Below are 26,438 nucleotides of genomic sequence, written 5' to 3' on the forward strand. Positions count from 1 at the left end.
TTGTGGGGCAGAGGGAGGGCTGGCTCCCGCAGACCCTGGATTCAGGAGCTGGGGGACAAGGTGGTCATGCTTCCATCAGGCCTTTGAGCAGGCTGGGCTCACCCTGCCATCCTGGGCCTGAAGTTCAGGCGGGCCTCTGCTCCCAGGCCTTGAAGGAGGGCACATGAGCCCTGGCATCTGGCCAGTCATGAGGTTTATCTGAGGAGGAACAATGAAGTCATTGTCATCCTCAGGGTCCCATCAGCTCCCTGACTGAGCCTGATGTGAGAAGAAAGAGGGACATAAACAAGCAACCTCAGGGCCTCTGAGGCCAGAAGTGACCCATAGACACCGTAGATGTCCAGGTCTAAGGCTCTGGATGGTGGATGGCTGATGGGGGGGCAGGTCGCTGCTGGTGGGTGAAGGGGCCTTGCTCATAAGGGGGTGAGAATTCCACTGGGTGGGTGGGTGGGTGGGGCAGTTGTGTACAAATGAAAAGCAGATACGTAGCCAGCTCTGCGCCAGGGACAGGACATACCTCTCTTGGATCCTCACTGCAGCCAGTACAACATTTAGACTTTTGCTATTTTACAGGTGAGGAAAATGAAGTTCAGAGAAGTTGAGCCACTTGCCCAAGGTCACAAAGCTAGTAAGCAGCAAACCCAAGATGCAAACCCAGACAGCTGACACCAGAGCTGAGCTCTCTCTGTTACATCCTGCAGCTTCTCACAGTGAATATCAAACCCAACGTTAGAACATATGGCCTGTAAAGAATATGTATATTTATAATGATAACAGCACAGAACAGGCTTGTTTGAGTCATTTTAAAAATTTTTATTTTATTTAAAAAATTATTTATATCAAAGTAATGATAAAAAAAAGTAATGATGCACAGAGTTGAAAAAGTTAGAGGATATGAAAAAATTATTTAAAAAAAAAAAACAACAACTCACTCCTCCTCCACCCCATTTCCATTTCCTAAGGACAACTTCTTTCAATGCTTTTAGCTGTTTCTCTCTGTGTGAGTCTTTTAATCCAATTTCTCAAAAGTATATATCAATCTCAGACTTTACTTTCTGACTTCCTGTTAATGGGGGGGGAGGGGTGAAGATTTTTCCCAGTCACCCATCCCATTCTCCCCCACCCTAAAGCACACATATACTTTCCTTCTCCTCATCCTCCCACTATAATTATTTAATATTAAACTAATTTAATATTTTAATATAATTATTTAATTTTAAATTAAAATCATTGGTATTTACATTATTATGAATTATCAAAATTGTTCACTACTACCAGTCAGTACCTCAAATTTCACTGAATGTAAGACACCATTGACTGTAATGTGAAACACCAAGAAAGAAAATATGCTGCCAATCAAATCCTTTATTGCTTAAATTTTTAATGTAAACTTATTGAAAGTGCTCTTACTGAGGCATACAATTTTTATCATCTATCAATCTTGTGAGTACAACAAAGAAAAATGTAAGCAAAATTAATTATTCCTTTTTTTAATGTTTTATTTATTTTTGAGAGAGAGAGAGAGACAGCATGAACAGGAAAGGGTCAGAGAGAGAGGGAGACACAGAATCTGAAGACAGGCTCCAGGCTCTGAGCTGGCTGTCAGCACAGAGCCCGATGCGGGGCTCAAACCCATAAACCGTGAGATCGTGACCTGAGCTGAAGTCGGATGCTTAACTGACTGAGCCACCCAGGCGCCCCCCAAATTAATTATTCCTAAACATTCTTTGAATTCAGAGTTCACCTCTTCTGAATCACTCTTCTCTTCGGATGTCAGTGTTCATTTTCTTTGTTTGCTTGCTTTAGAGTATCATTTTTTGAACCACCCAGGGTTTCAGTGATACTGCAATTCTTAAGGAATAGTCCACTCTGGTCTTGGGAGTTTCCTTCCAAACTATTGACCCTATTCTGCAAGTTTGGATGCTGGTACTTTCTTGATCTTACTAGAAAGTATCCACAGAGGGTTTTCTGAGGAAAACCAGGACTCAAGTTCCCTCCACATATGATCCTGAAATGTTAATGTGTGCTGTTATCGGAATACCAGGAATAATGACCAAGTTATTGGTCAATGTCCAACGGGTGCTACAAATCACTCTCACTATCATTTATTAAATGTAAACACAAATGGTTCTGATCATCTATTCACTCCCATCCTCTTAGCCTCCTGCCCCAGTGTGGACTGGTTGCTCCTGGGCCTCCTGCTTGTCTGTTATCCTGGGACGTACCTTCTCTCCTCTCCTTTTCACTGAATCCCATGTTTCCCAACTTTTTGATTTACTTGCTTATTTTGGTAAAACACGTCTCCAGTATCTTCCTAAGAAAATGAACATGGTAGTTCAATTTTAAAAAATCCCTTCATGTTGGGGCACGCGGGTGGCTCAGCAGGTTAAGCGTCCAACTCTTGATATAGGCTCAGGTCATGATCTCATGGTTCATGAGATGGAGCCCATGTCAGTCTCTGTGCTGACAGTGCAGAGTCTCCTTAGGATTCTCTCTCTCCTTCTCTCTCTGCTCCTCCCCCGCATGCAAGCGAGTGTGCATGCTCTCTTTCAAAATAAACATTAAAAATTTTTTAAAAGCATAAAAAATTGTGCATGTATGATTCTTTCTATCTTCATACTCGATTGTTAGCTTTGATACAGAATTCTAGGCTGAAAATAATTTTCACTCAGAATCTTAAAGACATTTATTCCTCCATTGTTTTCTAGATTCCAGTGTTGTGATTGAGAAGTCTGATGTAATTCTTACTCGCCAGCTTTTCCAATGACATTTTCTTTTTCTTTAGGCTCTAGAAACTTTCTGAATCTTCTCTTTCATAACAATATCCTGAAGTTCACACTGATGTGCCTTAATGCATGTTCTTTTTGGGAGCTCATTCAGTCCTTTCAGTGTGAAGCCACATCCTCCATGTAGGCAGATTTTTTTAATGTTATTTCATCCTTAATTTCTTCCTCACCTTTTCCTCTGTTCTCTTTTTTGTAACTCCTATTAATCCAATCAAGTGATGGCCCTGGTGCATCGAGCCTCTAATGTTCTGTTATTTCTGTCCTGTTCTTGATTTCTTATTTTTTGTTGTTCTAATTTCAGAGTGATTTTAATTCAACTTCATCTTTTAATCCTTCAATTCCATTTTTATTTCCCCAATCACATTTTAGTTTCCATATTTTAATATATTATTTTGTAAAAAAATACATTTTTATATCTCAGAAGATTCAATGAATTTTTTTCTAATTAATTTTTAAAATGTTTTCTTATATTTCTCTAATTGTCCCTGTTTCTTGCAGCTTTCTTCATTCCATTTGCTTGTTTGTTTTGATCTTTCTCTTTCACTTCAGAGGCTTTTCTCAAATGTCTGGTGATTTGGGGTTTATTTGTTTATATTTAAAATAAATCAACTAACCATTTCCCACTGAAAGGAACCAGCATCTTAGAATAATGGCTGATTCCAGGTCTGAGGTTAGGAAATGTACAAGGTGAGCCTGGAACATCTCCTCACACCAAACAGCAAGGATGCAACCAAAGGCACAAGGGCCATCGTTTCAAAAGACCCAGGAACCAACTTGAAGAGGTCCTGTACTAGAAGAGATGGCATAGCCATGAAAGATAACTGCAATGGACCGAAACACGTCAACAGTGTTTAAAGCCATTTTGAGTTTGTAATAATAAGGAGAAAAGAATAAAATTAATTGATCATCAATGACAGATTGATCATCGACAGACACTAGCCAAACAACTCATTCTTTGAAAAGTGGTAGATAAAGAAAGAGTATTGGGGCGCCTGGGTGGCTTAGTCGGTTAAGCGTCCGACTTTCGTTTCGGTTCGTGGGTTCGAGCCCCGCGTCGGGCTCTGTGCTGACTGCCAGCTCGGAGCCTGGAGCCTGTTTCAGAGTCTGTGTCTCCCTCTGTCTCTGACCCTCCCCTGCTCACACTGTCTCTCTCTCTCTCTCTCTCTCTCTCTCTCTCCTAGAAATAAATAAAAAAATATTAAAAAAAAAGAAAGAGTATTGAACACTTATTCTGCCTTTCCTATATGACTGTATCATTGGGTAACCACATAGGAGATGAGGAGAAGTTTCTCTTTGTAGAAGTCCAACTAATACAATGTAACACCTACAAAATTAATGGATCTGGGAAACAGTCATCAATGGCTGTTAACATTGAAGAAAACACAGAAAAAATCAGATACAACATACCTCCTTTAAACAAGTACACAAAACACTTATGAAGGAACCTTGTTGGAATCTAAACTGAATAAAGTCTTTAGATCTAGCATCAATTTACAGATGATATAGAGGATACAGAAACATGTTAAGTTGTACCACTTGGATTGCGATCAGCAAAATCCAGACTGTGGAAAACTCTATTGGACAAATGACCAGGTTTCTTCAATAAATAAATTACACACAGAGAGAAAGAAGAGAAACACTATTCTAGCACCATACCCCCATTAATGTCTGCCAGCTTTCTTGGACTCTCCAAACTTGGAGAGTCAGCAGTTGGCTCGAGAAAGAGTCTTCATCTCCCTTTGTTGGGGAAGAGGTGAAATAGATGAAGGGATTGCTGTGTAGGATGGGATAGGATCTCTGGATTACAATCTCTCAACTTAGGCAATTTCAACTATGACTCTCCCCCTTAACCTTATATCTCATCTTCCGATTCCACAAAACCCAACATCCCAATTTCTAAGCCCTTCTGGGGGCGGGGGTCAGCTTGCTTCTCTGCCATATTTTCCTCTGTAAACTTTCTGCTCTGCCTAGTCAGTTATGGTTGTCCATCCACTTTCCATCTCCCTAAAATATGTTTAATCTCTTCTCCATGGACGCCTCTTTTGTTCTCTCTGTCATTGTGGATCTGTACCTTTTTAAAATTCCTAACTGTCCTTATAGTGGGGTTTCGTGAAGGGGTAGAGATAGACAAGTATGATCAACCCATCTGCCATGCACAAAGCTTTAAGCTAGGGCTGTCCCCGAGATTCCAATACGGGAATCTCTACTAACGGAGGAACCATATGGTTTCCTGCTACGGGAGAGAGCAGGCAAGACAGTCAGGACCTGGGTAATCTCCTTGTAGACCCAGCAACTACCCTGGATGCCAGCGACAACGGCTCATCATGAAAACATCTTCTGAGCATTAGGCCCACCATTCAGCAGAGTCTAGATTTCAAATAACTTGAGAGCTGCCAGACCAGCTCGGAGAATGTAGAGATAACTAGAAGAGAGCTCAGAATCAGCTTCACTGTGTGCCAAGGCCCAACAAAGCCCCACATGCACATGTGCAGGAAGCAGTCTGCGTTTCTGCACTTCATGACATCTGGCAGCCCAAGATCATAAATCCTTTGCAATTAGCCCTCTGGTCACATCATTCCCTGGAACCCCTCCGGCAAAGGTCAGAAAATTGCCAAATCCAGGATCGCTTGTCACACAGCAGCCCCGACATTGCTGACCACTTGCCACCTTTTCTTTCTCCCAACCAGCTTAGGTTACACTGATAAATAACCATCACAGATGAGCTGATTTTATTTCCCCTCCCCGACCACAAGCATGAGTACACACACAAAGACACACACACACACACACACACACACACGCACACTCATGCACAGACACTGCCCTCTGTGTTGCTACCTGCACCTCCCCTCCCTCCCTTTAGTGCTTGGTGAATTGGGAAGGAGGCTGGGCATTTCGATTTTCCTAAAGGCATAATAGTTTGCATAAACTGTTTAATAGCGGTTAGGTACTTAGAAGTCCTATTAATGGACACTGGTTTGCATTAACTGTTTGTATTTAGATTTTTCTTTAAGGGATGTTAATTATTTAAACTATCAATAAAGCATTGTTAAATCCTTCCTTGGGATCAGTGGGAGGACCATTTGGCTGTAACTCTGAGTTACAGCCTTCCTTCCCCAGGCAGTATGGAGAGTAGAGGAAGCTGGCTTGGGGGGGCCTGGGCCCTACCTCCTCCTGATGCTAGTGGTCAGCTCTTGGTTAGCACTTGGTTGCTGTAAACCACTTGTGATAGCAGATGCTGAGCACTGAAAGCTTATAAGCAGAAACCCAAAGCCCCAAATAGGGCAATGGAAGGGCACTTGCTGAGGTCAGGCTTCTGTGGTCAAAAGTCAAGGCTTTCTCAGGGCACCTGGGTGGCTTAGTCGGTTAAGCGTCCGACTTTCGCTTAGGTCATGATCTCGCGGTTCGTGGGTTCGGGCCCCGCGTCGGGCTCTGTGCTCACTGCCAGCTCAGAGCCCGGAGCCTGTTTCGGAGTCTGTGTCTCCCTCTCTCTCTGACCCTCCCCTGCTCACACTGTCTCTTTCTCTCTCTCTCCTAGAAATAAATAAATTTAAAAAAAAAAACATTAAAAAAAAAAAAGTCAAGGCTTTCTCACCTGGCCCAATGACCAGGGGACCTGAGGGTGGGATCCACCTCCAGCCTGTCCAGAGAATGCTTGACAGCCCACTCCAACTTCTCTCCCTTTCTTTCCCCTTTGTACCAGATGGTAGTCCACTACGGTGGGGATATGGACATGAAATCCTCTTCTTAGTTCTGTTATGGAAAATCTAGCCTGGACTCCTGAGGTCTGCCCCGAAGAGACGCCCGGGGATTATGGTGAAACCAGTTTCTGGTGTACCTGTGGCTGGTTTGCGGCAACCTTCAGAGAAGCCCCTGCAGCTGAGCCCCCCACCCCGAGTATGAGTTACAAGCTAGCATGAGATATCTGCCCACAGCAGAGCCAGCCCAACACAGAGGGAGGAACCAAATGCCAGGCCTCATCATCAAGCCAGAGTCCTAACATCTGATAAGGCATGGCACCTGGGAGCTGCGGGCCAGCGGTCAGAAGCCAAGGCAGGCAGCACCTACAGAAGACGCACAGACATCCTAGAGCAGCGGTTCTTAAATGCGGCGGCACCCTATAAGCACCTGGGAGCTTGAAAGAATCCCAGCGCCGGGGCACCTGGGTGGCTCAGTAGGTTAAGCATCGGCTTTGGCTCAGTTCATGATCTCACGGTTTGTGAGTTCAAGTCTTGCATTGGACTCTGTGCTGACAGCTCAGAGCCTGGAGCTGCTTCAGATTCTGTGTCCCCCTCTCCCTCTGCTCCTCCCCCATTCGCATTCTATCTGTCTCTCAAAAATAAATAAATGTGAAAATTTTTTCAAAAAATTCCCAGTGCCCAGCTGCACCTCAGACCCATCAAATCAGAATCTCTTTTAAAAACACATCAGTGTAGGGGAGCCTGGGTGGCTTAGTCGATTAAGCGTCCGACTTTCACTCAGGTCATGATCTCGTGATTCGTGGGTTCGGGCCCCGCGTCAGGCTCTGTGCTGACTGCCAGCTCAGAGCCTGGAGCCTGTTTCAGTCTGTGACTCCCTCTCTCTCTGACCCTCCCCTGCTCACGCTGTCTCTGTCTCTCTCTCCTAGAAATAAATAAAACATTAAATAAAATAAAATAAAAAAATAAAAACACATCAGTGTTTTTAAAATCTCTCCTGGTGAGTCTACTGCGCAACCACGGCGGAACCACTGCCATGAGCCAAGCTAGCTTCTTTCCCAACCTGCTTTGCGCTACCCAGCTCTGTATGCCAGAGACCTGCATGGCACCACTGTGGGCCGAGCCTTTGGCCAAGCCTTCCAGGGCTGCTACCTTCCCCTCCAGGGTCACCTTCCTGCAGAAGACAGTGTGCCTGATGTGCCCTGTAGCTGTTCGATGCTGTGACCCTGTGTGTTTCTGTCCCCTGCAGATCTTCTCCTTTCTTCTTTCCATCCCCACTCCACTGCCTTAGTTCAGTCTCCCCTGTCACTCACCTGGACTCCTAACAGGCTCCCCCATGAATCCATTCTCTGCACCAGGACAGGTGCAATGTGGCCTCTCTTTACCCAGGCCTCATCTCCCACCCCTTTCCCCATTCACACCCCATGATCCTGCCCCTGGGACCCTCAATGCTCCATGCTATTTCACACCTCTGTGTAGCAGCCTAGCAAATCCCCACCCTTCAAGCTCCAGCCCAAGGGCAGCTTTCTGAGACAGCTTTGCAGACCACCTGAGCCTGACGGGTTTCTAGTGCCTCCAGGCCACCACTGAATCTAGCATTCACCCCTCCCTGCATGTTTTGCACAGCATTGCTCTTATTTCTGTGCATCTGTTTCTCCTTCTCTCTGGGACCACTTTACTGCTCCTAGAGTTCTTCATTTGCAGACCTTGGGAACCTAACAAAAAGCCAACTGCCTGAGCTCAGAGCAGGACCCCTGCCTGGATCTACTTCTCACCCACTTTGAACCACCTCTGTGTCAACTTCCCCCAGGCCCTGACCGGCTGTGCTTGGCATCTTTTCATTTTCTGTGGATGTCAGTTGGTAAGTAGGCTCTAGATGGACTGCTTGTGACCAGGCTGGCAGGTCACTGATGCTGTTCTAGCCCAGGCCCCAGGATCATGCCACAGAAATCCCATCCAGGATAGGGAATCGTTTGTGGTCTCATCTCATTTGTGATGTCTTATTCCTCGAGGCCAGTGACTAAGCCTCATTCACTTTGGATCTCAAATGCCTAGTACCATGCCTTGGATCAGACCCAGCCTTCAGTAGGTACTCAATACATGTTTATTGGGTGAGTAGTTGGATGAATGGATGGCAGCTTGGCTGGTAAGGGTAAGGGCTGAAGGATAGGTGGAGCCATAAATGAATGAATGGTGTTTCTTTTCTATTTTCCCTGGTTCCTCCAGGCCCCTCCCTTCTGACTGTCGGAACTTTGCTGCTCCCTTATACCTCCCCTCTGGCAGCCAGCTGCAATGGCCCATGGGGATACACACCCAGGCACAGCTAGAAGAGATCAGACCAGAGTGTCACAACAGCTCACCAAGGAGGTGTCCCCTTGCCCAAATGCCATTTTCAATGAAACTGTATACCAAACCATCCAGCACCTGACTGCCTCCTTTAACCGTTCTGTAATTAGGTTAGATGCATCACTCACCGTCTTTTCTTGGCTATACTGTTGAGCCCTAGAGGTCAGAGACTGCTTGTCTTACAACCCTTCCTTGCCCAACTCAGTTCTGATGCACAATACATGCTCAAGTCTCCTAGACACAAGAAGGGAGGCTTTTCCCTCATTGAGGAAGAGATGGACTTCTTTTCTCTAGAATGTTCAGCCTCTGCAGAGATAGTTTGACATCTGTTTCTCAATCTGGGATAAATGTTCTGGATCAAGGAGTCCCACTAAAATGCGTCCCAGAGCACTTAGGGAATTATGCCTGGGGAGTCCTTCTTGGCAGCAGGTAATAAATCAATCACAGCTCTGTGAAAATGCTGAGTTAGAATGGGATTACTCAGGCCAAGCTAAGAAAGGAACTGGGGATACCCTTTCTCTTGAGGCCCAAACTGCGTCCTTCCTGTAGGACTTGGAATGACCAATCACCCCAGTTTGCCCAATCCTGTCCCTGACTTAACACCTAAAGTCCCACATCCCGAGTCCCTTCAGTCACACAGGGCCAGTTGGTCACCCTCACTCGGGTGCTCCTCTCCCCTTGTCAGCGCTTCCTCTGCACAATGCAGGAGCCCCACGTGTGCCTCCACCTTTATGTGGGTGACCCTTGCTTCCAAATACCTTCCCAGCTGTTACCTGGAAGCCAGCGTGAGTCCAGGCCAGTGAAAAGAGCATGGGGCTCCTGCTTTCAACCACAGGGCCTGAATTCTGAAGCTTGCTCCCTGTGCTACCCCAGCCCCGCCTCCCAAATAGCAGAGAAATCACAAGGAAGGGAAGGGAAGGGAGGCAAATGTACCTGAAGGAGGGAAACATTGGCAAGGCTGAGTCTGAAGAGGTAGTTCCTGTGAAAACAGAGACAAGAATCATGAATCAAGCTGGTTATGCAGGCAGGTCTCCCGTTAGCAGCTTCCCAGCTCCAGCTTCATGAGGTACCAGGACAGGGTGCAGATTGCAGAGGGCCTATGGTGGGCCAACCCCTAGGGGGAGTTTTGTCTCCATTAGCTCTGTTAACCTTCACAGAAACTCCACGAGTAGAGACAGAAAACTGCATTTACAGATGAGGAAACATTGGATAAATGGCCAAGCCACAGACAGTAAGCGAAGGAGTTGGGATTCAAGCCCAGACTTGTCTACTCCTGACGCCCACGCCGTCCCTGGTCCCTGGCTGCCCTGACAGGCCCGGGGAGCAGCCCACCAACTTCCTCCAGCCAGGGAGCCCACTGCTGGTAAACGTGACGCCTCAGGGATCTCCTGCAGGAGCCTAACACGCCATCTCCTTCCTTCCACCCTGACCCAGTCCGCTCCTCAGACAGACCAGCCACCTCTCCTGCCCCACACCTGGGGCGCCCAGAGTCCTGTCTGCCTCCTCATCTCTGGCAGCCCCTTCCTGCGGTGACTCTGGAGCTGACTTTCCCATGACCACCTCCCTGGACCACCCTATCTGTTTTTGCCCCAATTGCCCCCTCAGCACCCCCACGATTCCTCTCCCATGCCCCCCAGCCCACACGGAGCTGCCGGCCTCAACTGCCTCAAATACTGTTTTCATCACATTAGCCTCCTGCTCAAAAACCTTAAATAAGGAAACGTGTCCACACAAAAACCTGCATATGGATGCTTATAGCAGCGCATTATTCACAATTACCCAAACTTGGAAGCAACCAAGAAGCCTTTCAGCAGGTGAATGGATAAATACACTGTGGTGTATCCAGATAATAGAATATTATTCAGAGCAAAAAGGAAGTGAGCTATCAAGTCATGAAAAGACATGGAGGAAACTTAGATGCATAATACTAAGTGAAAGAAGCCAATCTGAAAAGGCTACACACTGTATGATTCCAATTATATGACATTTTGGAAAAGGCAAAACTATGGAGACAGTAAGAGATCAGTGGTTAAGGGGAGAGGGGATGAGCAGGTGGAACACAGGATTTTTAGGGCAGTGAACCTCCTGTGTATGACGCTGTAACAGTGGATACATATCATTAAACCTTCGTCCAAACCCACAGAATGTACAACACTAAGAGACCATAACGTAAACTATAGACTTGGGGTGATAATGATGCATGCATCAATGTGGGTCTTCAGTGACAACACATGTACCCCTCTGGTGGTGGAGGCTCTGCACGTGTGGGGGCAGGGGGTATATGGGAAACATGTACCTTCCTATCAAGTTTGCTGTGAACCTAGGACTGCTCTAAAAATAATACAGTCTTAATTTTTTAAAAAACCCTTAAATAACAGTGATGCTGATCCTACTATTACAGTTAGCCACCCATCGAGTACTTACAGCATTGGGCACTAAGGAAATTGCTTGGCCTGGACTCTTGAGCCACAAGGTCACTATCGCTATGCACAGACTGGGAAGGGGACAGGGCCACCAGTCAGCATGCCACACAAAAGTGGCTGCAGGCTCGCAGAGCAGACCCTGCAGCAGAGGTAGGGAGAATCCCACCTTGGCTACTTTCTGGGGACCTTGTGGGAACCTCAGTGTCTGCATCTGTAAAATGGAGAAAATAACCCCTGTCTTTCTCATTTCACAGGACCGTGGAGACAGGGAATGGTGTGGTGCATGTTAAAAGGCTTATTAATATCAAACAGATGTAAAGTCTTGATTTTCCCTAAGAATTTCTTTTCTCTCTTTCTAATATTTTCTTTCAGCCATTCCTCTTCTGATTCCTGAGGGTTTTAGGAATAATTGCTTTAGAATGTTCTGGCCTACCTTAGCTGTACTGAGAAGAGAATTGAAGGGAAACATGGTACAGTGGGCCAGGAGGAGGTGGGGGTGGGGTGGGGCACTGTTGAATGAATCGAGGGGCCTGAAGGAGACACTTCAGCCTGGAGGCTTCTTGTCCCCAGCTCTGGCTCCAGGCCCAGCCACCACTTATCTTCTTTGCTGTCCTGCGGCTGGACAGGCCTCGCCATTGACCTTGGCTGCGGGCCTCTGCCCAGCCCCCTGCCCTGCAGAGCTTCCCCACCCCCTCCTTGTTGGACTAAGAACAGATGGACTCGGCTCTGCCCCAGTTGTCTGCTCAGGTAACACAGGCATCTGCTCACAGCTTTAAAAAATTCGGGGATTGGGGCGCCTGGGTGGCTCAGTCGGTTGAGCGTCCAACTTTGCCTCATGTCATGATCTCAGTTCGTGGGTTCGAGCTCCGCGTCGGGCTCCGTGCTGACAGCTAGCTCAGAGCCTGGAGCCTGATTCTGATTCTGTGTCTCCCTCTCTCTCTGACCCTCCCCGCTCACGTTGTCTCTCTCTCTCTCTCTCTCACAAATAAATAAAAACATTTTTAAAAAATTAGGGGAAACATTACATCACTTTATTAATTTTTATCCCGTCAAAAATCATTCATCATGGCATCGTAGTCTGCTCTTCTGGGAGAGGAGAACAAAGAGAAATCTCTTCAGCTTGACCTGCCCCTAAATCCCTAGTGGAACAAGGCAGGGTACAAATAAATAAAAAATATCCCCAGCCTGAATTCCAGAGACCTAGGGGGTCAGAGAAAAGGGGTGGGGAATGTCAGGCAGAAGAACGGGAGGAAGGAAACTGGCCTAGAGAAAAGGGGAGAGGAAACTGAGGACCCACTTCATTTGCTGTGAGGGGTGCAAGGGACTGGGTACTGCCTGGCTCTCCCCAGGTTCTGAGGGCACAACCAGGCTCAAAGCCTCAGGAAAAGGGACGCCTCTCCGTGTGGGGAAACCCCAGAGTGTATCGGAAACAACAGCATGAACACAGGCAGGCGGCCTCACCCCTTCTGAGCTTCAGTTTCCTAGTCTATACTGTGGGGATCATTACAGAACCCCCTGCCTGGGGTTAATGGGAAAATTTGGTGATTTATTACATGCATGCTTTAGAAGCTTTACTACATATATGGTACATAAAATAGTGCCTGGCCCATGGCCGGCACAGAAAGACTGGCAGCGATCAAAATGCTCCCACCAGGTTCAGAGCAGAGACACCAGCGGTGTCCTTTTGGGTTTAAAGAAGTACGGTTGTGAGACAGGTGGAATCTGAATAAGGGAGACGGATGGTCTCCATGTCAGCTTCCTAACTGTAATGCACTGTCATTATGCAAGATGTCACCACCAAGGGAAGCTGGGTGAAGGGTATGTGGACTGGCTTCTTACCACTGCATGGAAATCCATAATCATCTCAAAATAAAAAGTAAAACAATTACAGCTAACCCTTGAAGAACTCCAGTTTGAACTCCATGGATTTCTTCATACAGATTTCTTTTCACTACCGTACAGTACTGTGTGTTTTCTCTTTCTTATGATTCTCTTAATAACACTTTTTGCCTAGCTTACTTTGTTGTAAGAACACATTATATAATACATATAACATCCAAAATATGTGTTCTTCGACCATCTAGGTTATCAGTAAGGTTTTCAAGCAACAGTAGGCTATTAGTAGTTAGGTTTGGGGGAGCCAAAAGTTATAGGTAGATTTTCAACTGCAAGGAAGGGGGGAGGTCAGTTCCCTTAATCCCCCCTTGTTAAACGGTATTTTACGTGCTGGGAAAAATAAAGCCCATACCCTTGTATACTTGCATAAGCACAGATTACCTCTGGGAGGACACATATTCATCACAGGGTGGCCTCCAAGAAGGTGACCAGTTTGGGGGGTGTGTCTTTGTGCCGTTCATTGTATATTCTTTTGTACCTTTTGAATGTTTTACCATAACACATTTATATCACTGATGCAAAATAATTAGTTAATTAAAAAATGCTTTCAGCCCTGGCTTCACAATAGTCCTGAGAGGTTGGCAACACAGAGACTGGAACCCAGACTTTACAGATGAGGAAACTGAGGCTCAAAGGTCAATATCCTAAGAACAAGGCAGCTCCTCCTGTCTTAGTCCAGAGCTTTGCTCTGCTTGCTTCCTTTTCATATGGTAAATAGGGATGGGTCCACTCAGGAAAACCCAGAGGTCAAGGCTGGTCAGCCACTCAGTGTAGCCTGGGGTTGCTCAACCTAGCGGCTACCCTCCCCCACCTTCAGACCCGCTGAATCTGAACATCAGTGGCGGAGGGTTTCTGAAAAACACCAGTGCAGTCAAATGTGATAAAGGACTGGCAGAAAAAACTCTAGCCCAGGGTAAGGAGACAGGAGTTCTAGCCCCATATTCTGTTGTCATCTTGTTCAGTGTGATCTTGGGAAGGTCACTTCCTCTCTCCTGTCCCCTTCTTCTTTATGTTGAAATCGAGGGAGATTAGATTAGACTAGTGATTTTCAAACCGAAGAGTCCTCCAACTCACCTGGAGGGCTTGCTAAACCACATTGCTGGGCCCCACCCCCAGAGTTTCTGATTCAGCAGGCCTGGGGCGGACCCCAAGAATTTACATTTCTAACAAGTTCCTGGTGCTGTTGGTACTGCTGGTCCAGGGACCACTCTTTGACACCCACTGGAGTAAATCATCTCCAAGCTCCCTTCCCTACTAGCGCTAAGGGTCTATGATTTTGTAAGGTCTCCACAAGCCCTCCCTGGAGCCAGGACAGTGAGGCTAAACAAGATCAGGCAACAGGGAGGGAAGTGAGGTGCTTCATACAAGTCCCCGGCCTGAGTCCAGCATTCCAGGTGCAGGCAGCCAGCCAGCCAGCCAGCAGGGGGCTCCGGGGCACCTTCCTTGCATGGAGCTTCCAGGGAGGACACGGCCTGGGCAGTCCTGGAAACAGGGTAGGGATGCGGGACAGAAGGTGGCCAGCAGGTGTTCCTGCTCTTGAAAGCTATCATCCACGGACTCTGGGGGTCTAGAGGTCACCCTCCTCCCCACCCTTGCTCCAGCTAATGCTTCCTCTTGTGGGAGACAGACATTCAGATACAGAGAGGGCCTGGCCGAGAGAAACACGGGCCCAGGATGAGGATCTGTCCATAGTGGGCTCATCCCAAATAATATACCCTCCCCTAAGCACACTGCCACTCGTGGCACCAACCCTTGTTGCACCTCGTTACCTGGCTCCCACGATGAGCTGGTTCCTGGAGGGATCCAGAGCAAGCTGGGAGAAGTCTCGGGCTCCAGGGTAGGAGAAGTTAAAGACCCATGGCTTCAGATCTGGTGGAGGGAGAGACAACCATTCCGGTTACAGTCGAAGCACTGGACCCCATGTGGAAGGGCTAACATCAGGGAGCAGTGAGGCGGAAGCAGTCTCAGCGCCCCTGACACCTGGGTTCCACTTGCCTCCTCTGTGAGCAGCCAGCTGGGGGAGAGGGGGTAAGGATGTCGCCACACTGGTCCTGCTATGTTCCCTAGCTCAGAGAAGGGCTCCACCAGTCCAAAGGGAAAACTGTAATCATCCTTCACTCCCCTAAACCCTCACCAGCACTTGAAAACACTCGGAAATCCTGTCTGTTCCACCTCCAAGAAATCCATCCCTTTTGCCCTCTGCACCCCACGCTCATATAAGCTATAATCATCTCTTGCCTGGCCTGGTGCCAGGAGCATCCTATCTAGCCTGACCTCCACTCCTGTCCCTCTGGTCGGTCCATTTCCTACATAGCAACCAGAGCCATATTTCTACAGTGCAAATCTGGTTTTGTCACTCTCCAGCTTAGAACCCTTTAATAGCTCCCAGTTGACCCCAGGAGAAGTCACAATTCCTATGAAGGCCTTTGGGCTCTGGACTGTCTTCCCAGTTTGGATGCCTGGCACATTAATTATTTAATGTGACAGGAAGAATCATGCTTCATCTTTTACACTTCCCCTCAAACTACCACCCCAGCCCCACTAAACTAGAACACTGTGCAGATCTATCGCACCAGAGCCTGCAAACCTTTGCCCTTTTGTTCTCCCTCAGTGAAACAGTGCCTGTTCACCCCCATCCCCACCCTGCCTCCTCCAAGAAGCTTTCCCTGATTCCCCCAAGCCAGGGTGAGGCCTCTACTTTACTGCCATCAAAGCCCCCATCTTGCTGGGTATCTAGCCCCATTGTTTTCGCTGGGGGGAGGGGGGCAGGTAAGACCTTGCTTCTTAGATCTCTAGGCTGTGTCCAGCACCTGGAAGGAATCGAGTAAATGCATGAGCAATACACAACTCCCTTCTGTATAAGAAGAATCAAGTTTTCAGACAAGTCTCTGTGGTGGTGAAAGAAACAGAAGGTGGGTGGTCAGAGTCTATCCCAGTCTCCAAGGAAGGATCTTCCCAGCCAAGGCCAAAGTCGTACATGGGGATTGGTGGGCAGAGAGATCTCATAGCCCTCTGGATGGATGCAGCAGTGGTCTGTGGAAGGTACGCCTGGGGAACAGGCTGCTTTTCCCTCTTTCCTTCCCACTGGAGACCCACTTCTCCCATCCTGGTCCAGAACCCCTTAATAGTACTCCTCAGCCCCTGCTTCAGAGATGGGAGGGAACTGACCAATAATGAGAGCCGTGGGGCAGAGAACTTTCACGCCAATGGAGATAAAGATGAGGGGGAAATGTGAGGCCCTATGCTTTCTCCCCACAGTCTATTAGCGACTGGCTCACAGAAGGCCTAGAGAAGTGTGTGTGTGTGTGTGTGTGTGTGTGTGTGTGTGTGTAATCCAGGGGAAATAAATCATTGCTCATTATCCCTCCACTACAGAGTAAAAGCAGCCCTTCATTTCTGCACGACAAGCAAACACTTAATCGCTCCCTGGAGAACTCGAGGTTTTGTGAGTTGGATGTTTTTCAGAAAACTGTGATATGCACGATTAAAAAAAGAAGAAGAAGAAGAAAAGAAATTCTGCAGCAAAATGTAACAAACCCCTTGGGTCTGCTTGTGTCCTCAGCAGGGGATTATAGGTTAGCAAGAATGGCCATGAAGTTGCAACAGCATTTGGGCAATATCAGTATAAGAAGTGGATCAGGAGTCAGGTAAGCTGGGTTTTTAGCTGACCTCAGGGCCACACTCAGAAATCCTGGTAGAATAGTAAACTACTTTAGAGTCTAAGCCAAGGACTCTCCTCCAGGAAGGCTTCCTGGATCATAATCTCTCCACTCTGTCTATTCTACCTTGTCTGTTCTATTCATAGTGTATGTTTTTGTCACTCTGAATGTGCTCAAGCCTGTTTTCTGTGGTGGTGTGTTGGGGGGGAGATGGATATGAAGGGCTTGCCTGTCATCATCAGACTGAGTGCTCCCCAACAGTAGCAGCTGGGTCACCCTTTTCTTCCCTTTGTCCCCTCTGACAGGGATCTTCCAGATGTGGGCAGCTGAGCAGGGGGAAAGGTGGCTTGACTGGTGTGCAGCAAACCAGGAAAAACTCTGTCTGGAGACTTCTCAGCTCTGTCTTCACTCAGACTCTTTTGTGGGGCAGGGAGGGGAACGGAAGACGAAACAGGGCAAGACATGGGATGACAAGGAGAGGCAGGGGCAGAGGAAGGAGTGGAGGCTGGCAGCCCCTTCCAGTTTCTGTCTGTCTCCCCTAGTTCCCTTGTAACTGACAAGGGCAAGGGGAAAGGGGCGAGGGGGAGAGAGGCAGGCGGGGGCGGCACGCTGATCCTGGGGGAGCTGTCTCGGGAAAGGAGCCAGCTTCCTCTCATTAAACAGGCAAACAGGACCAGAGGGAAGCCTGTCTTTAAAACACCAAGCACGTTCTGAGCTCCATGTGCAGTGAAGGCTTTGGACGGCGACTTTAAGAGAAAAATGACATTCTCCATGACGCGCCTGTGATTTTAATTATAGTCAATTCAATTACCCACTTTGTGGATTAACCACTGTCAGTGTTAACTCCATCCTGGCTTCTCCCTGCCTCCTAGAAATTCTGTGCCGCGGCAGAAGGAAGAATGTGTAGGCCAAAGAGAAACACAGGTGGGCCTCCCTTAAAAGAAAGGAGAAAATTTAACCTTACAAAATGGAAAAACGCCTGCCAGACTCTGCAACTGGCAGGTCCTCTAGGGTATTTAGGGGTTATTCACAGATCAGCCAGGTGTCAGGGGAAATGGCAACTCACAGCTACAGGGTTGGAAGCCTGCTGATCAGTCAGAAATAAAAGGTAATATTGAGGGAATCCCCCTGGAGCTGGGGGTTGGCGCTGGGCTGGGTTATACAACTTCTCTGGAACGGCAGCATCACCCAGAACACAATCAGTCCCCAACATGAATTGAATCCCTGGGGTGTGCTCGCCAGTGCTAAAGTGTGTGGGGAAACAAGAGGACCAGTCCTGGTCCAGGACCAGCTGTAGTGTCCGAACGACGGGAGTGATGTTTAAGGAATGACAAGAGATACTCGAGTGCCCACAGGAAACTCTTACTCACCTCTGAAGTCCCCCAGCATCTAGCCCTATGCCTGGTGTCAAGTAGGGCCCCCAAAGATTTAGTGAATGGATAGGAAAACCCAAAGCTGTCAGAATGGGGAGCCGGGTGAGTCGAGGGGAGGCCAGGAGGGTGGGGGGAAGCAGAGATGACGGCACTCTCTAGGGCTGTCTGTCTAGGAGGGCGGGTCTAAGGGGATTTCTCAGTTACTTGGTGACAATCTGTTACCTCATTCCCCCATTCTGAAAGAGGGTGGGGTAGGAGGTTATTTCCTTCAAGTAATATACACCTGAAGATCAAAAATGGTGGGAGTGAAGCCAGGCATTCAAGAAACACATCTTCCGGGGCGCCCGGGTGGCTCAGTCAGTTAAGCATCCGACTTCAGCTCAGGTCATGATCTCACAGTTCGTGGGTTCGAGCTCCGCATCGGGCTCTGTGCTGACAGCTAGGTCAGAACCTGGAGCCTGTCCTCGGATTCTGTGTCTCCCTCTTTTGTCCCTCCCCCTGCTCACGCGCGTTCTCTCTCACACACGCTCTCTCTCTCTCTCTCAAAAATAAATAAAACATAAAAAAAAGAAACACATCTTCCACCTCTCCATTACCCCCACCCGCTGCCTAGTTTGCTCTAGTACAGACCAGCTTGGCTGGGGGACAGGAATTCTCTTGCTCTCCCTCTGTTGCACCTGCCCCTAGAATTCACCAGGCCAACAGTGCCCTCCAGCAAAGCCCCTCAGAGGAAATGGTTCGTTAGGAACTGCCATGGGGCCTCCAAGATGAGGCTACCCTCAGAGCTCGGCTCCTTCAGTCCCCTACTTGGTCCTTCCCTTCAGTGACAGCCACCAGCACGCTGGGAGCCATCAGAAGTCTGAGAGTGTGCGCGTGTTTTGTAGGCTTAAGGACATTGCTAATTTACTTTAATCCACTTAAGCCTTCAAAGCCTTGGATCCCAGCTCAAACAAGACAGCACTGAGAAGACAGCTGCAAATTCTCCTCCCTGAGACAGGAGCCAGCCCACAGCTGGGAATCCCACACTTCTCATCTGCCCTAGCCTCCCCACCTTGCCACCCCAAACTCCTGTCCATACCACTGCTCCCACCCCCAAATCCCATGCCAGCCTCGTCCTCGTGCATTTATTTGTCTGCTCTGGTTTCCATCTCTGCCCTCTCCATTAGCTGTGTGGAATCCCGAGGACGGCTTCTCACCCTCCTGCCTGGGGCACCTAGAAGGTGGAGCCCTGATCGCTCTGCCACAGGGAATAGAAAGACCACCGGGTGCCCAGTGTGAAGGCCCGCCTTTGACAAGTCTCTCTGACCCTCTACACCTCAGCCCACCCATTTGTAAAGGGAGGTGACAGTCCTTGCCCTGCATCCTTGCCAGGGTTCTTATGAGACCAAATAGGGCAGGTGTCTATCAGGCTTAAGAATCTGGGGACCCCTGAGGATCCCAGCATCAGCTGCCATGCAGGTGATGGATCCTGAAGGGCTGATGTGACCCTAGCACCACCCAGGAGCCCCAAACTGGCCGACAGGTCATGGGAGAACACCCCGTATGCTCTGGTATTTGTGTTTTGGTTTGGTTTTAGATTAACATCGACTATATATATTAATTTTAGAAACCCTTACTGAGAATTTATAGGCCCCTCAGAACATGCCCAGTGATTCACAAATCCCAGTTTGGGAAACACTTTAATAGGACACTCTCATGCCCTCCCTTGACCAACAAAGGGAGTTATTAGTCATCAAGGACCCCTTACTGTGTGGGTTCCCAGGGCCCTGAAGACAGGCATCTGCAACAGTCTTGGAGCAGAAGGAAGCCTTCCAGAGGTTTCCAGGCATCCCCTAAGGAGTGAGTCATCTTCATTCTGGCCCCCCAAGGATGCCAGGAAATACTCATGCTTCCAGAGCAGCTAGAGCTGAGATGGCCGATGAACCCAGAGTGCCCACAACCCCGCTTCCAGCAGAAATGCCAGAGCAAGGCGGCCTCCTCCCCCAGCAACATGGATGAAAGGCTTCAATAAACTGGAGACTAAAAATCAGACCCCTCCAGCCCACGGCTGCTCATCCTTCTAACATTTATCCCTAGGGGAACATCCCAGGACTTCCAACAGCAAAGAGACCCTTGCTGAGTTCAGACCTAAGTCCTTCAAGGCACAGGCACGGCAAAAAGGGACCGAGTGGGAAGTGGCTCTCACCTGCAAAGGCCACAATGGGGTGTTCCCTCAGGGTGCAGAGCTGCTGCTCACCGCTGGGCTCAGCGGTGACATCCTGGGAGCAGGACAGGTGGAACACCAGCAGTGTGAGGCTGGGCGGCAACAGGGTGACAGCCAGGGGTCCCAGGAACACCATGGTGGACCCCTCTGCAGTCCTAGCTCCGGAGGCAGGCGGGGTAAGGTCTGCAATACAAATACGGAGTCTCACCACGAGCTCCCTCAGCAAGGCCCACTTCTCCCAGTTTCCTTCAAGGTTGTTAGCAGGCCCACGGGCTGTGTGTGTGTGTGTTTAAATACATTTACATTTTACCTGTGTTACTTACAGTTGGCTCTAGTAACACAGAGTTATAGACCATATCTGGAGAGCTAATTTCCCTTGTAATAGTATTCTGGATAAAACTGACAAATTACAGAGCTTTTTCTATTATGATCCCAAATGGCTTACAATTAGTTTTAATGATAAAGGTGGTATCTAGGGATCTTAATAAGCGGAGCTAGGACATGTGGGTAGCCGTTTGTAAAAAGATGAGTTTGGATCCATAACCCACACCTTGTACTCGGAAAAATTCCAACTGGATGAAAGATTTAAGTGTTAAGAATAAAACCATAAAAATACTAGAAGAAAATGTGGGCAGAATTGTTGATAACTTTGGAATAAAGAACTATGACTCAAAACCCAGAAGCTATTAAAGAAAAGATTGACATTTTTAACTATACAAAACCCCAAACTTCTGCATTCCCCCTCTTCCTCCCAAAACAAACACCAAACAAAATCAAAAGGCAAATGACAAACTGGAAAAATATATTTGCAATATATATCACAGACAAGAGGCTAAGATTCCTAATGTATAAGTAATTCCTGGGAATCAAGAGGAAAAAGATCAACAACATAGTAGAAAAATGGGCAAAGAATATACACACAAACAGGGCTTAAAAAGTATAAATGACACTGGGGTGCCTGGATGGCTCAGTTGATTACGCATTCAACTTTTTTATTTTTTTAGTTTTTCATTTTTGAGAGACAGAGGGTGAGTGGGGGAGGGGCAGAGAGAAGGAGACACAATCTGAAGCAGGCTCTAGGCTCTGAGGTGCCAGCACAGAGCCTGATGAGGGGCTTAAACCCACAAACCACGAAATCATGACCTGAGCCAAAGTCAGATGCTCAACCCACTGAGCTACCCAGGCACCCCAAGCATCTGACTCTCTATTTTGGTTCAGGTCATGATCTCAGAGTCCTGAGATCTAGCCTCGCAGCCAGCTGAGTGTGGAGTCTGCTTAAGATTCTCTCTCTCTACCCCACCCTCTCTGCCCCTCCAGTGTTTGTGCATGTGTGCATGTGTTCTCTCTCTCTCTCTCCAAATAACTACATACACACATACATACGTTAATTAATTATTAAAGACACTATTTTCACTCATAATAAGCAATGCAAATTAAAACCTAGACTGAGCTATCACTATTCACCTAACAGTTTAGCAAAAATCCAAGATAGGTGACACTCTTGGCAGAGCTGTGGGGAAAGGGGCACTCGCATATACCACCGCGCAAAATGCTTCAAGCCCTATGGAGAGGTACCCTTTGACCTAATTTCTGGAAGTCTTAACCAGTGCTACTCAAAGTGCGGCCCACAGATCAGTGTCAATCCACAAACTGTGACGACTTCATGGTAAGATAAACGCAGAAACTTGAGAGTTTTAAAAATCTTTATAGTAATGTGACAGAGTAATTTTTATGTCTATTGGATCTAATAAAATTTGGAGGCTTGTATTTTTCATAGTTTTTTTGTCAATTTACTTCTCCAGTAATTCACTTTTATTGAATTTTATGTAAGTATCCATCTGCGACAGATTGTAAATTGAAATGTAAAACCTGCTCCTTCACCGGAGATAGTTGTGAAGCAAAAATAGACTAAACAGGCACCTGCACATATGCCAAGTGATTTACGCACAAGATTATTCCTTGGGGGCATTCTTTGAAGTAACAGAAGACAGGAAACAACCAAACATCTAGCAACTGGAGACTGCTTAAATAAGCTGTGGTGTATTTGTGTGATGGAATACTACACAGCCCTAGAAAAGAATGGGGACTTCCGTCTAGATTTTGATATGGAGAAATCTCCAGGTGTATTAGCTGGAAAAAAAAAAAAAACTGATGCAGAACAGTGTATTAGCTTGCTATCTTTTGTGTAAAAAAGAAGGTAGAAATAAGAATATATATTTATAATTGCTTGTATGCGCATTAACATACACTAGAAAAAAAACCCAGACTAATTTTAAATCAGGCTACCTATAAATAGCAAAGTCATGATAGACGCTTCTTAATACATACAATATATACCTTTTTATATTATTTTCACTTTTCACTATTAAATGTTTAATATTATCCATTCAATAAAAAACTTCAAAAACTTTTATTTTTTAAAGTTTATTTATTTTGAGAGAGAGGAAGAGACTCGGGGAGGGGGAGGGAGAGAGAGAGACAGAGAATCCCAAGCAAGCTCTGCTGTCAGCTCAGAGCCCGATGCGGGGCTCAAACTCACAAACCAAGACTAGTTTTGGTTCCCTAAAACTTCTAATATGGGGCAGCACAACACTTCCTTTGGAGCTTGACTTAGACCCTCTGAATTAGCTCCTATCTCCCTCCTTTCCTGGCCTATCCAATGTGTCACCAAGCCTTGATGACATCATATCCCTCACAGGTAGCCCTAACCCACTGACAGAACTCCTTGGTGACACTTTCCTCATCTGTGAAACAAAAGGTTGAACTAGATCAGGGATTCCCTGATAGAGCTGGGAACAAATCAGAATCCCTTCCACCGGCGGGGGGGGGGGGGGGGGGGGGGGGTGTCCTGGGGCCAGCAGGGAGTGATCCCAAGGGTGATTGTGACAAACCTCTACAGGGACGAGTGGCCCCTGGGATTCCTTTCCTCTCTAACACCCTTTGCTTCTAACCCCTCCTCTCTTCCTTTCCTATTGCCACTACCCTACTCAGGTCTGGAATATGAGAGCAGGATGATTTGCTTCCTGCCCGTTTCCTCACACATGTGTGAGATGGGGTAACACCTGTCACTGTGTCACTGCCAGGCTTCGAGGAAATACCCCAGTGACTATGGGGACTGTGCGCCCGGCGGAGCCCCTTCTCCCTTACCTGGCCCCCTCCTGCATCCCACAGGGCATTAGCATCTGGAGCACCTCTTGGTCCCCTCGGCCTCAGGTTCAAATGTGGAATTCTCTGTCCCTCCCGGGAGAGGTTGGACACCCCTCCTTGCGGAAACCCTCTGGGAGGGAGGTTTGGCCCAGACATACCTCCTGGAGTGGTTTTCACATGGCCACTCACAGGGCATTATTCCTGAGAGCTAAAGTGGGTGTTTCCTGCTGCCTGGGGCTTGGCACGGCGATGGACTTTCCTCTTGCCCTTTGACACTTGCGCTAGATGCTTTCTATTTGTCCCTTGACTCTGACCCTCCCTGCTCAGTGCCTAGGCTGCAACAGAGGACTCTTTCCTTCCCACTGTTTGGCCAGTAGGGACACTGGCTGGAGAGGGGAGGAACGGGGGAGAAAGGAGGCAGCTGGGTCAGCAGCCGTGTCCCCCCACAGAAGGTCAGAGTTAAGCTCCCGATTTCAGCAATCGCTGGCTGCCCCCTCCTCCTCCCTTTGCCTCGGGGTGGTGCCAGTCCCTCATTATCAGCGGCAGGCAGAGCCCAGTGAGCAGTCCCATATGGTCCCCAAACCCTTTCCCACACCTTCGTAAATAGTTCTTTTATTAAACTGCCCTCCCATTTCCCAATTTGAGTGTGCCATCTGTTTCCTGGGGGGACCCTGACTGATATAACATCTCATTCGTGATATTCGATGCCTATGCAAATATCATCTTTTAGCTGGGGCTTTTCCTCCATGGGCCATCAGTCCCTCATGTAAGGTGTGTGACAGCCGCCTTCCCCTCATTATTCCCAACCCTCCCCTGGCCCCTGCCTCCCCCAGGAGCCAGACCTAAAGTACCTAATTTCCACGCAGAAGTTCCACTTACATTATGGTTTTTATGTAAATATGTCCTCCAAGTCCCTCCTGAATCAATAATTACTAGATTAATATCACCTGGTCCACCTGGGCCCCAGCACAGCATGTCTGCTGTTAAAGGAGAAGGGAAGGGAATGCAGCACATGGATGCGGGCAGGGAAGGCTGGGGGCAGGACCTGGATTCCAGATTGGCTGTACTCAGGTGAGGGAGAAGACAGGAATGCAGAGCCAGAGCAGCGGGTGGACGGACGTGTACACAGCACACAGACCAGAGGGAGGCAGACTGAATGCTAAGCAGGGAGGAGACAGGAACAGCCTTTATTCAGATGAGCATCCCGACTCTTAGGAATGCAAGTGTGGGCCAAGGTGCTGACTTCAGGGATCCCATGGGGACACATGCACAGGCTTATTTTGCAATCACTCTCAAGGACATTCTCTATCCTTAGTAAGGAAGCCAGTAGACCCTAAGAGGGGTGCAAGAGAAGGAGAGACCGAAGAAGCAGGGCACCGAGAGTGGGGCTGGAGTGTGGGGTGCTGGCGGTCAAGGCAGAGCTCGATGAGCCAGGGCTTGCGGCTTTGAAAAATGTCAGCATAGGTCAAGGGTGCCATACAGAAAAAAGAAGAGTGGTCAATCCCCACATCACCGAGTGTTACAGGATTGGTCTTTGTGAGCAGAGTTCTAACTACTTGGTGAGGGGTGGGTTTCTAGATCCTGAGAATCCCCCTTCTTTGGAAATTATCTCCCCTCCATCCACAGGTCAAAGGGGTAAGCCCCCGCAGCCTTACCTATGCCTGTCCCCACCCTACCATAGCTGCGTGCACCAAGGATAGTCATATGGTCAAAACAGACCAATGAGACGTTCTGCCATGCAATTTGGGGGTCCCCCCAATGGTCCCGCCATCCAACCCCCAGGGTGAGGTCAGTCTTTGTAGAGGAACCTGGAACAAGTAACATGGGCCCTGTGGGGTGGCCGTCTTCTACCTATCACGTGGGCTAAGGAGGGGAGCAGAGGCAGTCTGAAGACAGAGAGCCAAGACAGGAGCTAGCAGAGCCTCTCTGGGATGCTAACAGACCTCTGGTTCTCAATTCTAGCTCTTTCCTGAGGCCTGATTACTTTCTACTTCCACAAGCTATCCGTCTACTTCCTGGATCCTGGTAATAAAATCTTCTGTTTTCACTTAAGCCAGCCAGAGTTGTGTCAGACCAGGAGTTGCCTGCACAACATTGCCTCCTTGGTGCCCATTCTCACTCCTCCTTCCTAAAGGAGCCTCTGCATTGGTGGGGGTTATGGGGCAAGGTGCTCTGCTCAAACCCAGCCCGACAAGGGTGGCAGTGAGATGTCTGAAGAAGTCGTCGGTGGGGCTCGTGGGGAAGCTCTCTAAGGGGGCGCTCCTGTTCCGGAGTGGCCGGCAGCTAGGATGGATGATGCTACCTTCCTTAGCCCCCCTCAGCCACGTGATACAGACCATGGTGCAGAAAGATAGGTGGGACCTGGGAGGCTGACGACGGAATCAGTCAGCCCTGGTCTGCCCTCCTCCAGGCTGCCTTCTGTGATGTCTGCTCATCACACTTCTGTGCCTGTGTCCTTGTCTGTAAAACGGGGAGAATAACACCTACCGCAGAGGGGTGTTGTGACGATTGAATGAGTTATTTTGTCTAACAGGCTGAGAATGGCACCTACCCCAAAGTCCACAGCATAGGGGTTGGCTATTATTATTGTTGTTGTTGTTGTTGAACAATTCACTCCCATTTCCTTGTTTTCCAGGTCTCTGTTATCCTCACCCAAGCACCGCTCCTATATCCCATACAGTTTGGGTTTTCATTCTCATAACCAAATACACCTATGACAAACAGGGATTTCTATTTCTAGTTACATTTGTCTCACTTGACACTAAAATAATCTGGGAGTTTCTCCACGGGCCGTGTGTAGCAGATGCCTCCCGACCTTCCTGAGGGCTGTAGTTACCACAGCAAGTCTCTATAGATCTTAAGTTTCATCACCTGTAAAATAGGGCAAATAGTTCCCTGCCTTAGAAC

At 48.0% G+C, this 26,438-nt stretch overlaps 1 protein-coding gene across 2 annotated transcripts in view; it reads right to left on the reverse strand.

The window, feature by feature from the left end:
* SEMA5B (semaphorin 5B) overlaps nt 1-26,438 on the reverse strand; it is a 121,089-nt gene that overhangs the window by 20,575 nt on the left and 74,076 nt on the right. For both annotated transcript variants that reach the window (XM_039240663.1, XM_039240665.1), the window contains exons 2-4: nt 20,367-20,567; nt 14,919-15,018; nt 9,764-9,809 (exon numbers count right to left, since the gene is read on the reverse strand). In XM_039240663.1, the coding sequence (XP_039096594.1) occupies nt 9,764-9,809; nt 14,919-15,018; nt 20,367-20,520 (300 nt within the window). In that variant the 5' untranslated portion in view covers nt 20,521-20,567. The remainder of the gene's footprint in view (nt 1-9,763; nt 9,810-14,918; nt 15,019-20,366; nt 20,568-26,438) is intronic.

The sequence above is a fragment of the Hyaena hyaena genome, unplaced genomic scaffold (genome assembly GCF_003009895.1).
Source record: "Hyaena hyaena isolate Hyena2069 unplaced genomic scaffold, ASM300989v1 scaffold_180, whole genome shotgun sequence".
Taxonomy (NCBI): domain Eukaryota; kingdom Metazoa; phylum Chordata; class Mammalia; order Carnivora; family Hyaenidae; genus Hyaena; species Hyaena hyaena.